Source organism: Myotis lucifugus, unplaced genomic scaffold (assembly GCF_000147115.1).
Source record: "Myotis lucifugus unplaced genomic scaffold, Myoluc2.0 scaffold_9, whole genome shotgun sequence".
Taxonomy (NCBI): domain Eukaryota; kingdom Metazoa; phylum Chordata; class Mammalia; order Chiroptera; family Vespertilionidae; genus Myotis; species Myotis lucifugus.
The window spans coordinates 4,970,553-4,988,716 of record NW_005871057.1 but is presented as its reverse complement, the minus strand read 5'-3'; the positions used below and the strand labels follow the sequence as shown (position 1 = coordinate 4,988,716).

At 37.8% G+C, this 18,164-nt stretch overlaps 1 protein-coding gene across 3 annotated transcripts in view; it reads right to left on the bottom strand.

Annotated features, from left to right (window-relative positions):
* Positions 1-18,164, bottom strand: part of ACSS3 (acyl-CoA synthetase short chain family member 3) — a 151,477-nt gene that overhangs the window by 11,160 nt on the left and 122,153 nt on the right. For all 3 annotated transcript variants that reach the window (XM_023749760.1, XM_006083970.3, XM_006083969.3), the window contains 2 exons: positions 7,590-7,671; positions 5,347-5,469 (listed from right to left, as the gene is read on the bottom strand). In XM_023749760.1, coding sequence (XP_023605528.1) covers positions 5,347-5,469; positions 7,590-7,671 — 205 coding nt within the window. The remainder of the gene's footprint in view (positions 1-5,346; positions 5,470-7,589; positions 7,672-18,164) is intronic.

The window sequence follows — 18,164 nt, the reverse complement described above, 5'->3', positions numbered from 1 at the left end:
AATACCGCTTAAGAAAAAAGACAAGATGACCCAAATATTAGAATCACCAGACAAATATTTTAATGCAGCTTTTACAACTGTGGGGGAATAAAACTTGCATGAATTTCTCCTGTAAAAAACTGTAGCCTCCCGAGAATTTTAAAATACCATGAGAATTAGAGTTGCAGATATTTGTCTAGTTAATTGCCCTGATCTAACAGGATAATACCATTTTTCTAGTTTCCCTGAGAGGGCCAAATGATTAAGGCTTAATCCCTAGGTTAAACTCCCAAGGTGCAAGGGAGACTGGCTCACTCTTTTTCTAGATATTTACATGTCAAAAAGATGAAGCCTCAGAAGCATTTCTAGGTTGCAAAGGTTGAAGACAAGGGGTTATCTTGCTCCAGGAGAGGTTTTATTTACATATCAAAGAGTTGAAGTTTGGATTCAGGCCCTTAGATTTCCAAGAAGAGGCTTCCAGGAGGGTGAAAGGTAGCTGCCTCCTTCCTCTTTATAAGCAGAGAAAAATCATTCTCCTTATTTCTCATCTAGGGAGTGTCTGGCTACTCATGTAGGGACATTTCCCATCAGCTCTCATGGGTCACCTAGGATTAAGATCTGTGGTAAGAAGATAATGACACACTTATTATTAAGAAATCTTTGCACATTCAGGACAAAAGTAACAAATGGCCCAAGAAGTATGGGCAAACACTTTTAGAATAAATGGAAACAAAATTTCTTAGGAAAAAAAACAGAAGTTACAGAAAGAACCAAATGACTTAAAAGAAGAGAGAAAAGCTGATATGGGGGAAGTGAAAAGAGAAAAGGCAAAAAAAAAAAAAAAAACAACAAACAAAAACAGCTAATAACTAGTAGACATAAATATATCAATAATTAATTTAAATGTAAATGATCTAAAGACACCAATTAAAAGATAAATACTACAAGATTGGATAAAGATAAAAACAATATCCAACTATTTCATATCTACAGGAAATCCATAGGAAGCATAGTTATCCAGATAGATTAAAAATGAAAGAATGGAAAAAGATAGATGACAATATCCTATAAATACTATCCATAGAAGATAAAGTTGCTATATAATTATCAAACAAAACTAACTTCCGAACAATGAATATTACCCTTTTTAAATCAATATACAAAAACAGTAACACATTGCAAGTGATGTTTATCCCAGCAATGAAAGGCTGAACAGTTGAAAATTAATTAATATAATTCACCATGTTAACAGGATTAAAAATAAAAACTGCACACTCATATCTATACAGGCACATAAAGCATTTGACAAAATTCAACATTCATTTAAGATTTTTTAAAAATTCAGCAAATTAGTAATGGAAGGGAACTTCCTCATCTGACAAAGGTCATCTATTATAGAAAAACCTATAGGTTATAACATTCTTAATGTCAAGACACTAAATTATTTTACCCTATGGTAATGAATAAAACAAGGCTGTATGCTTTCACTACTCTTATTTAATATCATATTGGAAGTTCTAACCATTTCAAGAAAGGAAGAAAAAAAAAGACATTCAGATTGGAAAGAAAACACTAAAACCATTTCTATTCACAGACATTAATGTCCACACAGGACATCAAAAGGAATCTACAAAACAAAAACAACCTAAAGTAATGAGTTTAATAAGATCACAGGATATATATCAGTTTATAAAATGAATAGTGTTTTTATGGACTAGCTATGAAAATTTGAAACCCCCCCAAAATTTCAATTTATAATAGCTAAAAATACTAAATACATAGGTATAAATCTAACAAACTATGATCAGACTCTGTAAATTAAAAGTGCAAAATGTTGATAAAACCTATCAAAAAGACCTAAATAAATGGAAAGACATACAAAGTTTATGAATTGGAAGATTCAGTGTAGTTAAAATAGCAATTTTTCCCAAATCAATCTATATAGATTTAACATAATCCTAATCAAAATTCATGCAGGAATTATTGTAACAATCCAAAAGCTCATTCTAAAGTATATATAGAAAAAAAAAAGAAAGCCAGAACACCCAAAACACTTGTGAAAAAAAAGCAAATGTGGATATTATTCAACTTTAATAAGACATTCTATAAAGCTACAGTCTGAATACAAAATAGTATTGATGATAAAGATAAACACATAAATCAATTAAACAGAAGAGATACTCTAAAAATAGGCCCACTCAAATATTGTCATCTGATTTTTGACAAATATGCAAGGGCAATTCAACAGAGAAAGGCCAGTCTTTGCAATACATGATGCTTGGAATAACTGACATCCATATTTAAAAAACATAATCTCCCATGTACGTCATGCATCATATACAAAAAATTCCTAAAAACATAAAAGTAAACTAATATAAAATGCAAGTCTATAAAACTAAATGTAAAATGTAAAACTATACAACTCTTAGGTGAAAACAAAGGAAAAAGTATTTATGATATTGGGTTAGAAAATCATTCTTAGATGCAACACCAAAATCAAAATCTATAAAGAAAAAAATTGGTGAATTAGACCATCTATATAATAAAAGCCTAAGTGACCATTAAGGTGGAATGACCGGAATGACTGGTCGCTATGATGTGCACTGACCACCAGGGGCAGGTGCTCAACGCAGGAGCTGCCCTCTCATGGTCAGTGCGCTCCCACAGGGGGACCGGCTGCTCAGCCAGAATCCAGGCTCACAGCTGGCGAGCGCAGCGGCAGTGGTGGGAGCCTCTCCCGCCTCCACGGCAGCACTAAGGAGCAGCCAGCCAAGCTGTAAGGAGCCTGACACTAAGGAGCAGCCAGCGGAGTGGTAAGGAGCGAGCAGGCAGGCAGTAAGGAATGAGGGATCCCGGACATCCCCCATGGGGTCCCGGGCTGCGAGATGGCACAGGCCCGGCTGAGGGACCTCCCCACTTCCCCAGGGCACGAATTTCATGCACCAGGCTTCTAGTATCAATATAAAAGGCACATTTGCTCTGTTAAGAACACTTTCAATAGAATAAAAAGACCAGTCACAGACTGGAAGAAAATATTTGCACATCTCATATCAAGGAACTTGTATCCAGAATATTTAAAGAACTCTCAAAACTTAACAATAATAAAACAATCCAATTTTTAAAAAATGGGTGGAAGATTTAAACAAATATTTCACCAAAAAAAGATATAAGGATGGCAAATAAGCATATGAAAAGATGTCCAACGTATTAGCCATTATGGACCAAGAAATTAAAAGCACAATAAGATACTCTTACATGTCTATTCGAATGGTGAAAATAAAAAATAATGACAAATACAAGTGTTTATGAAGATGGGAAGAAAGAGGAACGCTGGCAATGCTGGTGGGAATGTAAAATGACATGACCATGCCGAAACCGGTTTGGCTCAGTGGATAGAGCATCAGCCTGCGGACTGAAAGGTCCCAGGTTCGATTCCGATCAAGGGCATGTACCTGGGTTGTGGGCACATCCCCCGTAGGAGATGTGCAGGAGGCAGCTGATCGATGTTTCTCTCTCATCGATGTTTCTAACTCTCTATCTCTCTCCTTTCCTCTCTGTAAAAAAGCAATAAAATATATTTAAAAAAAAATGACATGGCCATTTTAGAAAACAGTTTAGCATTTTTTTTTAAACCTAAACATACACTTACCATATAACCTAGTAAACTATAGGTATTTATCATAAACCAGAGGCCCAGGGCACAGATTCATGTACCGGTAGGGTCCCTCAGCCTGACTTGAGCCCTCTCTCACAATCTGGGACCCCTCGGGGGATATCAGAAACCGGCAGTCTGATATCCCCCGAGGGATGCAGTAGTGCTCGAAGTGGCCGGGGAGGAGCCAGAGCTGGGGCAGGGTGCCGCGCCACTCCCACTCATCCCAGCCCCACTTGGCCTGTTGCCTCTGCCTGGCGCCCGTTGGTCAGCTGAGTGGCACTCCCGCTATGGGAGCACACTGACCACCAGGGGGCATCTCCTGCATTGAGTGTCTGTCCCTGGTGGTCAGTGCGCATCATAGCGACCAGTCGTTTTGTTGTTCGGTCGTTTGGTCGCTTAGGCTTTTATATATATATACATATATATATACTAGAGGCCCAGTGCACAAAATTTATGCATGGCAAGGAGGGTCCCTCAGCCCGGCCTGCACCCTCTCCAATCTGGGACCCCTCAGGGGATGTCCGATTGCCGGTTTAGGCCCGATCCCACAGGCATCAGGCCTAAACCGGCAGTCAGACATCCCTCTTGCAACCCAGGACCTCTGGCTCCTAACCACTCACCTGCCTGCCTGCCTGATTACCCCTAACCCCTCTGCCTGCCTGCCTGATCACCCCTAACTGTCTCTGCCCCCGCCACCGTGGCTTTGTCCAGAAGGACGTCCAGTCTATCCGGTCTAATTAGCATATTAGCCTTTTATTAGTATAGATAAGTAAAAAGTAATTTTTGTACAAAAAACCTATACTTGAATATATATACCAGCATCATTTTTAATTGCCTCAAGCTAGAAACAATCCAAATATCCCTTACTGGGTGAATGAGTACATAAACTGGTTAGCACAGCCATATGATGGAATACTGCACAGCAATATGAAAGGACAGATTACTGATATACACAATTACTGGGATGGACCTCAAATGTATTTTCCTGAATGAAATAACCCAGTTTCAAAAGGTTACATACTGTGTTATTTCTTTATAGGACAGTCTAGAGAATGCATAAACAATGAAACAAAAAATTCAATGGGTACCAGGCAGGGGTTAGAAATAGAGAGGGTCAGAGTAGGAAAATGACATGAGGGAATTCTTTGATAGTGTTGAAATTTTTCCGTATCCCTTCTATGGTGATGGTTACAAGAATATATACAAGTAGAAAAAAAACACCTCATATTATACAACAAAAAGTGGATTTTACTCTATGTAAAGGTGAAAAATTAAAAACATTTAAAAAAATCTCTTCTGGGTACTTTGTGTCACTTATATTGGCAGAAAATTCTCATGATTTAAGAGTATAATAAAATGTTTAAATGTACACCACTTTAAGACTAAGCACAAACCTGGTTATGAAGCAGGAGAAAAAACAAGAAGCTAGAAGCAAAGAGCAAGTATCAAAAAACAAGTGTATATAGACTGCCCCATAAATAACATAATATAGATAAAGATTCGAACTGTCACTCAGACAGGAATGGGGGTGCGTATGGAGAACATGAAAAACCACAGGAGAGGAAGTAGGGTGAGATACGAGTAACCTAGCCTCTGCTTCAAAGGAAGGGTGTGGTGATTTTCCAGGTTGAATAATTTAAACTCAATACTGACTTTGGCTCAGCTCTGTTCCTAAACATTACCCAGCATAGAAGACCAACATTCATCAATACCTCTTCAATGGCACCTGCAGAAATCCTGTGACCTGCAACATTTATCACGTCATCAACTCGTGACATAACATACAAATAACCTTCTTCATCCATGTAACCAGCATCCATGGTGTCATAATATCCCTGAAAATCAGAATAAATAATCTCTAATTAGCATATACTATTGAGTAACATAATCATTTTTAAGGCTGATAAAATATATAAAATGTCACAAAATTAATTTATTGTATGCATTTGACTTTTTTCAAATGCCTATGAAATTAAATTACTTTTGATTGTTGAAAGCTTAATAGAAACTCTTTGCTCCACTAATAACCAGGAATAAATTAAAATGTTCTTATATGTGTTTGAGTTAAGCTTTTGAACTTAGAGTTGTAAAGCTTATGAACCAAATTTCTTTTTTTAAAGTGAAAAGTCATAGCTCAGTATTTCCAATTTGGTATTGCCAAGTAATTCTTTGGCAGATTTATTCTCTAATTGTGCTAATAATTAAAAGCTTTAAATCTCTCTATGAATAATTATAAAACAGAGCACAGTTTATTAACATGGATTAGGATTGAAATCTCGCTTCAGTGAAACATAGTAAAGTAGTCAGAATGAAATTAAATGTTTAATCAACTCAAGGGAGCAGTACATCCTCACTGGTCCAGAAGTCATGTAGAATGAAGAGTCAAGAAGAATAAGTATAAAGAAATAAATATTATGTCACAAATGCCTCTGAGTTATCTTGATACCTACATTTGTGAGCATGGGCTTTGGAACTGATCCCAGTGAGTCACTATTTGTGTTTCTTAATCTTTCTCACACTCAGTATGCTCATCTCATAAGGCTTTTGCGAGGCATAAAGGAGATGGTGCGTGTAAAGAGGACAGACCCTGGCGCATCATGAGTCCTCAATAATTGGCACTAATTGCAAAAACGACTGCAATTACTATTAGAGAGGGAATCTGTAGTATTAGTTCAAGAGCAGGGACTCTGGAACCAGATTATATGGGTTCAAATGTAAGCTCTGTTACTTCTAAGCTATGGTCAAGTTACTCAATCCTCTGTGCTGTTATTAACCCCTTACATGAGAGACTTGAGATCAGGATAACAAGACAGGGTCCAGATTCACTACCCATAGTTTAAACATAAACTGGGACATTGAAAAAGCTTTCAGTGTTAAAGGTGAGCATGTTAAAACCACATGCACAGAGTATTTGCTTTTGGCAGGTTGGAATTAACCATACCAGTATTCTGATGACTGGACTGATCTACTGGACTGACTGATGTCAACTATACTCACAGATCTTCCTCGCCACAGTCCCTCAGGGGTATGTTTAATCTTGGCTACTGAGGCCATTTGCCTGTGAGGTCTCTTTCTAAAGGAAGCTATTTTAATTTCTGTCATTTGTCTGGTTGATTAGGTTAGCTGTCCTTCACTCACAAATAAAAAAGATAGAATGCTAAATACCTAGATTCACCTTTTCCTTTTAATGAAATTGTGAACATTCTCTTTACCTAGTGCATCGTGAGGACCACGTATCTCTCTCAAGGAAGGAAACAGAAATGAGATGACAGCAAAAAGATGACTGTGGGACCTGATGTGTATTACCAATAAAGTTCTGTTATAGACATAAAACACATGACTGTGGCACAGAGGAACAGGTACACTGTAAAACAGAAAACAGGAAGACACTTTTTGTTATCCAGGTCACTGGGTGCTGGTTGTTGAGAACACTGTCTTTATCCTGTATCTGTATTTTTAAATGTGATTTTAAAATAAAGAACTCAGGGAACACACAGAAAAGAATGTCAAAAATACGAAAAGAGATGGAAAGATACAACTTCTGACAAGTCAACTGTTTTTTGCTCAATAACCAGGAGCAGAAGGGGTCTTAATGATAGTGTACAATTCTGATCAGGTGCTTTCAATCTCTGACGGAGTCCAATGGAGGAAAAAATATACTAGTAGAGAGCCCAAATAAGTTTTACTCTCACAAAAACTTTTCTGATACTGAGGGCGGTTAAATTGCAGGAGAAGTTTCTAAAACAAACTGAGAAAATTTATGTCCGGAGAGTAATAAAAATAAATACAAAAATGACTTCCTTATGTAGTTTGGGCATTATTATCCCTGAAATCTGGAAACTGGTCCAGACATCTTTTTAAGGTTGCTTTGTCATCTACACTCTTAGGAGCAAGTTGCCAAGAACTATAGAGAAGTCTATAAGAAGATTAAAGGAAAGTATAATAAAGTTCTTACAGGAAATTTTTCAAAGTATAAGTGCTTGAACGCTTCCTGATTCTTCCAGAGTCCTGAAAAAGCCCCAGGTGGTAATGGCAACCTTATATAAAAACAGAGCAGTTGGAATTATTATAAAAGCAGTAAAAGAGGAAAGGGTTGATTAGAACTAATAACGTTCTAGTGTGATGGACAATTACAATTCAAGTCCTATAAGTAAGACGGAACCCTTAAATCTGCTGGGTAGATCATGTCTAATTGAAGCTGAAGTAGTTGACCTCTACATAGCAGAGTCATTGAGGGATGACTGTGGTTTCTGGGAAGGGCACACGAGGTGCACACATTTGGCATTTGAGTCATTATTAGCAGCAACCATTGTTTCAAAAAGAAGTATAACATTTATTTAAAAAGCCAAAATGCATCACTAAATTACTTTTTAAGAAAAATATCCTTCTACCGTGGTCAAATCAATTCACTTTTTTAGGTATTTTGAACGCTCCAATTAAACATCCCATGAATAATCTTGTTCACAAGCAATGTGCCTCCTCAATCTGTGAATTCTCTCTCACTCCTCCCTCTTCAATTATTTCTTTTCATGACCATACAAACTTATGTGATATCTCACTCCTACGAATAAAATAGAAGGTAGTAAACATCTCTTTTTTCCAATCAGTTTCCTCTTGATACCATTGTAATTAGCTAGTTATTAAATAGGAAAGGAGCAAAAGGAAGGCCAAACATTATAGGGCAGCTTCACCAGAAAGCTGCAATTTCACACTCCCCAGGGAGCCACAGGCCCATTCCTGCAGATCTCTGGGAGAAAGGGTCCCACAAAGGGGAGGTGAGTGTGGAGAGAGGCTACAGTGTTTGGATAGGTTCAAGTCTTGGACTAATGAGAGGGCACAGTCCTCTCATGACCACATGCAAGTCCTAGCTTAGAGGGCAAAGCCCTCCCAGCACAATTATAGCCAAAAGCTATAGTGGTAAGCTTGACCCTATGGTCCAAACCTGTGGTCCCATGTGGCTAATGTGGGCTTGATAGAGTTCAGGTGCATGTAATTGAGTAGATTCGAAACCCAGGAGAATGTTGTCAACATCTTGACCACGCCCTTATTTTGCCTCCTGGAATCTGGCTATAAAATAAAGACTCGGCTTTCAGGCTGTGGTGCTGTAGCTAGCTCTTCATCAGAGAGGACAGCATCCCACCCAGACCCAGCTTATTTCTCTTGCCTGTCTTTTCTCAATCCTTCACCACCCCCGCTCAGGCTCACCGAACCTGGCTCAGCTGTCTCGGCACATATGGCGCCCAACGTGGGGCTGAGTATGCCATGGCCATGCCAGCTCACCACAGGTGAGTGCAAGCACAGTGAGTCAGGTGACATAGGGAAGATGAGTGTCAGTCAAACCTTGGAACAGAGATCATTGGCTAGAGGGGGCAGGGTCACTACAAGCCCATGAAAATTTAGGAATATATAATCCCTAGACCAGTGGTTCTCAACCTGTGAGTCTCGACCCCTTTGGGTGTCGAACGACCCTTTCACAGGGGTCGCCTAAGACTATTGGAAAATACATATATAATTACATATTGTTTTTGTGATTAATCACTATGCTTTAATTATGCTCAATTTGTAACAATGAAAATACATCCTGCATATCAGATATTTACATTACGATTCATAACAGTAGCAAAATTACAGTTATGAAGTAGCAACGAAAATAATTTTATGGTTGGGGGTCACCACAACATGAGGAACTGTATTAAAGGGTCGCGGCATGAGGAAGGCTGAGAACCACTGCCCTAGACAAAGAAATTTGTTCTCTTGTGTGGCTCCTGTGGCTTCTTGGCTCCTGGTTCACCACTCTGTTAGCTGTCTGGTTACTGTGGTTTTGCTCTGCCTGTGTTCCCCTATGGCCACATGGCCCTGCAGACCCCACATGCAATGGACTGATGAACTCCAGTGGAGAACACACACTAAGCTAGCCTGATACTGGACTGGATGTGTGCTCCAACATGGAGCAGAAACTCTGGACCCTGGCTGTGATTCTAGCTCTGCTGAAGCCACAGCTGCACTTCTTCTATGATGGGACTGAGGGAAATGGGACCTGGGAATTCAGGGGTGTAATTCCACAGAAATAAAGCTTTCTATCACCCTCCCGTGGAGGCCTCCAGAAATTCTTACTCCAGCAGCATCCTAAGAACCCCACTTCCATCAATAACACTCTTATATTTCCTTCTTTCCTCCATATGACCAAACAGGTGTTATACGCATAGCAAGGGCTTAATATCTATCTATCTATCTATCTATCTATCTATCTATCTATCTATCTATCTATCATCTACATACCATCTATCTATAAATAAATTAATAGATTCTTATATCAGTTCCCTATAGGAAGTGCCACCTAACAAAAATAATCACCTAATGTGTTTTCTGGATACAAAAACATTTTAGATGTTGTATAGTTTGGAAGTTTAGATACTGTAAAACTTAAGGATTTTCAAAAACCTATCCTCCTGTATTCACACATTAAAAATACTAAGTGAAACGGTTACTTCACAGGGCTGAACATGAAGTAGACATGGCTATTGCCCACATGAAGCAACTTCATGCACCCTTCACCCCAACCTTAGAAATGGGAAGTGCTGAATTGTAATCTCACTTTCTGTCAGGCAGAAAATGAGATCAGGTTACAAGTGGGATCCAGCTGCAACTGCCCATTTCCACCAACTCCAGCCTCCCAGTAGGTCCTCCCTTGTTAGATCTACTTTTTGTAATATTTTAAAATGTATGTGAAAGCATTTTGAAATCTGTTTTAAAAAAAAACTACAGAGATGTTGCTATATTCTTGCTGTTGCCTTTGTTTCTATTATTGTTCATCAAGAAACTCCAGTGAAGTCAGCAGGAGAAAGCAGGTCATCCCCTCAGGTCCTTTTAACTGATTTTGTTATGCTAATCCTTCTAAACCATCACGTAAATAATTTTACTTCATCAGTTTCCATGTTAATATTTTACAACCCAGTGTAAAATTATTAATTATTACACATTCAACTATGTTCAAAACAGGACTATGGTAACCACTAAAAATCATTCTAAATGTACTAGCAACATTTTCAAGGATAAAGAAGTGAAGAGGACAATAAGAAGAGGTGATGAATCAAAATCCAATAGGGACCAAAAGAAATATAGTTCATGAGTGAAGCCAACTAAATGTAAACAACAACAATAAACCTTATGGAGAGGCATTCTGCTTGCACATTAAATGACAAGTAATTTTTAGTTGTTTCCAAGAAATACAGTGTGTCCCAAAAAATATATAAACACTTTGAATAATTATTAATTCCAATGGGTTAAATCTGAAAAGAAACAGCAATTGATCTATCAGCTGTTAAGTGTGTATACATTTTTTTTGGGGGGGGGAGGATATTCTAAATATGATGCATAGTCCATTCTTCCTCTTTTGGTGACTTTTTAAAAAATATATTTTTTTATTGATTTCAGAGAGGAAGGGAGAGGGAGAGAGAGATAGAAACATGAATGATGAGAGAAAATCATCAATTGGCTGCCTTCCACATACCCGCCACTGCGGACGGAGCCCACAACCTGGGCATGTGCCCCCTACCGGAATTGAATTCGGGAACCTTCAGTTCGCAAGCCAGCACCCCATCCACTGAGCCCAACCACCCAGGGCATGGTGACATTTTTAAACAGACACATCGGTATAAGAACATATATCCCTACAATAAGAAAAGTAAAAGGGAACTATAATAAAGAGTGGCAACTGACATTCAGGCTTAATTGGGGACAATAGAGAGTAGTGGGGTCTGAGGCAAATTAGAATGCACATGTCAGGTTTAATGAGAGCAGCTGTTTTTTAGTTCCCACTTGATTGGTGATATACAGATATTCTGATCCAAATTCTTAAGCACATAACATTGCCCATACTAAGAAAGATGCATATAAAAGGACACACTGTTAAACAAGCATCTCTATAATTTTATCTATCTCAAATTCAAGATTTGGTCCACCAGCATCTAGACACTATCTCTTCACAGTAAATGGAGATACCTAAGTGTTTACAATAACTATCCAAATGAGTTAATATGTAGTGTACTGAATATTCCCTGGTGGTTTAATATGTACCTAATTCAATGAGTGTAGATAGGACCAATAATTACACATTTTTCAATACGAATGCAATTGGCAAGAAAGAGAACATCTTATGCTTCCTAGAAGTTGAATACATTTACCATCTCTATTTCTTCAAAGATCCTTGATAATCTTAGCTGGTTCACAAAACTTTAAATATTTGCATAAATTTTCTGAAGAACGGGAACAGTATGTATTTTTATACTATCTCTCCACATTCCTGTGAGAAAGGTCTACATAAGGATATTATATCTATAGAACTTTAAAATTAAGAATAATGGGTCACAGGTAGTTCTAGGGAGAGAGTGCAGAATAAGAAGGAGAAATTCAAGGTCAGTAATTACACTTTTAGAAAACTATTCAATACTATAGTAATTATTAGAAAGGGAGAAAAGGCAACACAAAGATGTTCATTCAGAATTATTTATGAACATAAGCATTAAAAAATGACTAAGAGGCTTAGAATGGGGGTAAACATTTTTAAGAAGCAGAGAAAAAGTTAAAATGCTCATGAAACAGGGTTAAGGAAAAACAAGCCCTAGCCGGTTTGGCTCAGTGGATGGAGTGTCAGCTTTCGGACTGAAGGGTCCCAGGTTTGATTCCAGTCAGGGGCATGTACCTTGGTTGCGGGCACATCCTCAGCGGGGCCTGTGCAGGAGGCAGCTGATCGTTGTTTCTCTCCCATTGATGTTTCTAACTATCTCTCTCCCTTCCTCTCTGTAAAAAATCAATAAAATATATTTTTTAAAGAAAAGACCAAAAGAAGACTATTAACCCCCGGGTCTGTCTCAGTTGGTTGAATGTCATCCCATGCACTAAGAGGACACTGGTTCAATTCCTAGTTAGGGCACATGCCTAGGTTTCAGACTAGATCCCCAGTAGGAGATGGGCAGGAGCGATAGCTGATCAATGTTTCTCTCTCCCTCGCCCTTCCTCCTTCTCTAAAATCAATATTTTTTTAAAAAAGAAGACCATTGAACAAAGTAAAGTAAAAATAAGAGATGTATGAGAACTAAGAGAAATAGTACCTTAGGAGTCACCAGGGCAGAGTGTTAATATTGCCTGAGTGTTCAACATAGTTAAATGAAGTGCACATGTTTGAAAGTGGATTCAACAAAGGTCATGGAATCAGTCATTAAGATATTTTGGGTATCCTTAGGATTTCCATTTCAATAGAGTGAAGGAGGCAATAGCTGGAATGATTAAGGAGTAAACAGGAAGTAAGTGGAGGCAGTGAGGTCAGACTATTCTTTTTCAATGTGTGGGTCACTGGAAGGAGAGATATGAATCAGTGGTTTAATGTAGAGAGGCAGGCTGATTTAGGATGAATAGTACTGGCCAATGGGAAAAAGATGAAAATATTAAAGTTAGAGAAGAAAACAGAAGAGGAGTTATTCAATTGTGTTCATTCATTTATTAATTTATTCATTCATGCATACATACATGCATTAACCCATGCATTTATTTTCTTGATTCAATCAATAATGTTGGGTGCTTGGTGTTCCTCAGTCACTGTGTTAGACACTGAGGACATAAAGATATAAACTCTGGCTTCAGACTCAAGAAGATCCTGGCATTATTGTGCACTATAAGAAATGAGTATTCTTTAGAATACAATAGTGAGGCTGTCATGAATGATGTCTATCCATCAAGTAAATGAAATAATGACAATATGTACACATTTAAGATGTTTTTCAGGAAAGTTTTCACAGCAAGTGGTTACCATATACTGCTAGGAGATCTACTTAGAAGAAAAGATTTTTTTAAAAATATATTTTATTGATTTTTTACAGAGAGGAAGGGAGAGAGATAGTCAGAAACATTGATGAGAGAGAAACATCAATCAGCTGCCTCCTGCACACTCCCCACTGGGGATGTGCCCGCAACCAAGGTACATGCCCTTGACCGGAATCAAACCTGGGACCCTTGAGTCCACAGGCTGATGCTCTATCCACTAAGCCAAACCGGTTAGGCAAGAAAAGATTTTTAACACTAGCCAAGGTACAGACCTGCTGGAAATGGCATTAAGTGTCTATCACAAGGCATTTTTAAGATTCTCCCAGAAAACTACTTCATTGTTGCCAGGTATAACTGAGGAACAAGCTAAAAAGCAAGATGAGAAATTGCATGTGGTAATTAGTAGTATAAAATAAATAAGTGCTCTATGTTCTTCACTAATAAATTCTGTTATCTTTAAATATTCGGATATTGTTATTTGAATATTAAAAAGGAACTCTAAAGAAAGAATCTTGGAAGATGCAATTTAGTAGTCCTTAAGAAAAGTAGAAAAGCTAGGGTTCCAGAATTTGTGAACATATATCAATGAAGTAAAAAAAAAAAAAAGGTGAGAGAAGCAATAACCTCCAGACAGAAATGATGTGTGTATGAGCTATAGAGCAGAGAGAACAGAACTTCTTTAGAGTATTTCAAATTATCCCTTTCCTCATTGCCATCCTAATCATCATTTTATATTACATTCAGGTCTTCCTTCTGGAATAGAGGGTACACTGGGGCTCTTTTTCTGAAGTGATAGAAAAAGGACATTTGTGTGTGTGTGTGTGTGTGTGTGTGTGTGTGTAGTTATAATAACAAAAATACATTAGATTGGCAGAAGGAAGAAAAATTTATGAAAATACTAACATATATGCTGGTTGTTGCCTATACTCATCCTTCAAATCCAAAATCAAAAGTTACCACCCTGTGAACTTTCCCCAACTCTTCCAATCTTTCAAGCAGAGTGAAAAGAGGTTTGTTACAATGTTTCAAGTTGTGAATCAGGAGTTCCTCATAGAGTTTGTACTTTCCAAAGAGATCAAGCTTGAGAGAACCAAGATGGTGGTGTAGGTAAACGTTGGTTCTTACAGGCTTTCACACCACATTAAAATTACAACTAAAATACAGATCAACCATCATTTAGAACCACCTGAAATCTGGCTGAATGGAAGTCCTACAATTAGGTAAGTAAAGAAAAAGCACATTGAGACTGGTAGAAGGGTGGGAGGTGCAGAACAGGCTGGTGCAACATCCACATGTGATTTTTTTTTTTAACCTGAAGAGATATCTTGGCTGAGGAGGCCTCCGGTGAGGAGCAAGGGGTTCCAGTCACACACCAGACCTCCATCCCATGAGTGCCAGAGCTGGGAAGAGAAGTCCCCGTAACTTCAGGCTGTAAAAACCAGCAGGAATTGTGGTTGAATGACAAGGAGCCTGACAGAGACCCAGGAAATTCCTCTTAAAGGACCAGCAGATGAACTTACATGGACATGCTCCCTCTAAGTTCCAGCTTTGGGGCAAAAACTCAGGGAGATCCAGGGACATACCGGGAGGAACTGGATTGTCTGGCATCAGAGCAAGAACTTGGTGGCAGCTTTCTCCAAGACAGGGCTGCTCATATGGGTTATTGTTCCTATGCTGAGATCCTACCCTATCCCTGAGCTGACTGGCTACCATGTCTGAGTTTCCATCAGCCTGGCTCACACTGTTCCCTCTGCCCTGGTGATTCTCTGAGATCCCACCCATCCAATTTGCAGCCCCACCCAGGCTGTTAGCAGTTGCTTTTCCATCTGAATGGCCTGTCCTGGCTCAGGCTTCAGACTTTGCTAAAATCTCTCAAACAAGCAGCAGCTGAAGTCAGCATGCCTCAAACCTATCAATCAAAGGCCCAAGACCTGGCACTAGCACCAGCCTGCCTTGCTTCACAGCTGGGCCTCCCCTGGGCTCTTCTTAACCCAATACAAGAAGCAGTCATCAATGCCAGATAAAAGTTGGTCTATAGTCATTGCTCCATCAGGAACCCATGTGGTAACAGAAGTAAACTGAAAATATAACTCCTGTTCCCTAGAGAATCTGAAGTTAGCTTGCAATTTTGCACTGCCAGTATTTTCTATGGTTTCTGTAGGCTTTACTCAAGGTTTTCATATGAAACTGCTTTTTATCTTCCCAGGAGAAACTAACTAGGCCATAATTTCTTTCTCTCTGGGCAGACAAATGAGAAAGTAATAAATGTGAGTTTTAGCTATATAACTACTAATGATGTTTAGATTCCTGGGTTTAAAATGAGGATAATGCCTGTCCCACTGCCCACATAACAGTGTTGTTATAAGGCTTTAAACAATTTTACTAAAATCTGTCAATGAGATTTAGAAAAGAACAGCATTACAATTATATGACATTCTTGATTTTGCTCAAAGGATACACTGATAAGAAGAAAGCTGTCCTGACCCTCCCCCAAGACAGCAACACAATGACTAAATCACTCTTCTAAGCTGTAAAGATGTAAACTAACATCATTAAGGGCCCAGAGTTCAGTATTTGGAGGCTGAGAAACTGGCAAACACCAGAGTATGAAGCATTGGGACGGTGCCATACAGCTCTCTCACACCCCAGCACTACCTTCAGGGCACAGGCCATGGAAACAGCAGGAGGCAAACAAGCCACACTTCCAATAGCAACCAATGGATCTAGTCAGAGAAAATCTCTGCCCACGAGAGAGGAAAAGCCAGAGACCTATGGCTTTAATAACAGTGAGCGCTGTGGTACTGAGGAAAGCAATTACAGTTAAAATGTTCTCTCATGCTCTGCTTTGTGTTGACTGGAAATTACTGATTCCTATTTTTATTTCTCAATTTAGAGTTCTGGATGCAATTGCAGGGGCACCTTCTAAAATTCATGAACATTTTATATTCATAGAAATTCAGATATCCTAACTTTCCCACAAAATTAACTGCCTGGAGTAAGTTTCAAAATCAAAGGAATTTTCTAATAACTGTGCAGACATGTCATTTTCTACGAGAAAGGTTAATCCTGTAAATGCAAGTAATCTATGAAAACTGCAGGATTCATGTTCATTGCACTCTAAAGTCTGCATGGTTTAGAAATCACTAAAACACCTACCTTCCAGTTAAGGAATCCCCAGGAGAGCAAAGCTGAGATTTCTAGAAAGCCTTAACAAAGGAATTTGAAATACCAAAGGGGATCAAGTATTTTTCTCAAAATTACTACATATCACTTTTGTGATTTGGGATGAGTCATCTTAATATAATAAAATGAATTATTACATTTTAGTATCTTATAAAGTATGGAAATATCACTATAGCTGCAAATTTTTTAAAAAGTGCCAAAAATAGTTTCCATCTTTTTTATATTATTTACAATAGATTTTATTGTAAAACAAGAATATTTACAAAAAGCAAACAAAGTTAGGATGAAAACAATCTCATTATTTTTATTGACTTATTTTAATATAGTTTGAGCCCCATATTTTTCAAATATTCCATGCAAATGTTTCCCTCTATTCTTCCTAATCACTGTAAGTATAATTAATGAACATAAATGGCATTAGGAAATATTGCTCTTTCAAAGGCTATTCCACTTAATTATTATACAGAGCATGCCCAGCAGTAGCTTTTGATGCCAGCTCAGTTTTAAGGCCTTCATGGACTGAATCCTTTTTATTACTAGTGGCCTTGCCCCTCATCCATGAAAATAAAATAAAATATAACAATGTACCATATAAACTGGAACATTTTCTAAAAAATAATAAGTTGTAAATTTGCTTTTGAAATCACTTGACAAGAAGTCACATGCATAGTTTACCATTGGTTATTATTTCCCAGCTGCCATTGTACATATTCAGGAATCATGAGAAGTGAGAAAGTGCAGCCTAAAAATTATTTGCAAATAAAATAAAATATGAAGACTAAATTGACAATGAAGTTGTGATAATGTAAAATTTTATAGATATTTAATTAAACATGTTGATTATGTATTTCTGAAATTTTGGGATCTATACATTTCTTAGAGTTTAGAATCTCAGATATTTAGTGGACCTTGGACACTGTATATAATCCCTAATCGAACACCCTTTACAGGCCACCAAGGGGTTCAGTGGCCATATAGCTGGTCTCTGGAGAGGACCTTGCTCCCAGATCACAGACCTTCTTTAAAATGTTCTCTACAAAGAAAAATAAATTAATTAAAAACAAATAAAGTGTGGTCCACAGAGAAAGAATGATTATCTCTAAATTACATAGTGTTTTTTTAAAAATCATAATAATTTTTATTACGTTAAGAAGGTGTGCTTTTTTCTTTTCACTTAATTCAATTAAGCATTTATTTATTATGCGCTTTTAAAAATAATTCATTGACCTTTATCCATTCTAGAAAAGGCACACCAGACAACTAATGGACTGACACAAACAATTCTTCTTGAACATCTTACGAATACTGCAAGCAGCCATTGGAATGCAGGGATAATTGTCAGGTCAAGGAGTTAGACTGGGATACTGGATGTGTGAGTTTCAAATGGAAATCCTTGCTCTCACAGACAAAAATGAGTTCCTGAAATAACGTTTCAAAAACTGTGCTATTAAAAAGGAGATATTAGTAATAAGTTCTTTTCTGAATATTTTTACCTTACCTTTTAAATATAATTATATATTTATATTAA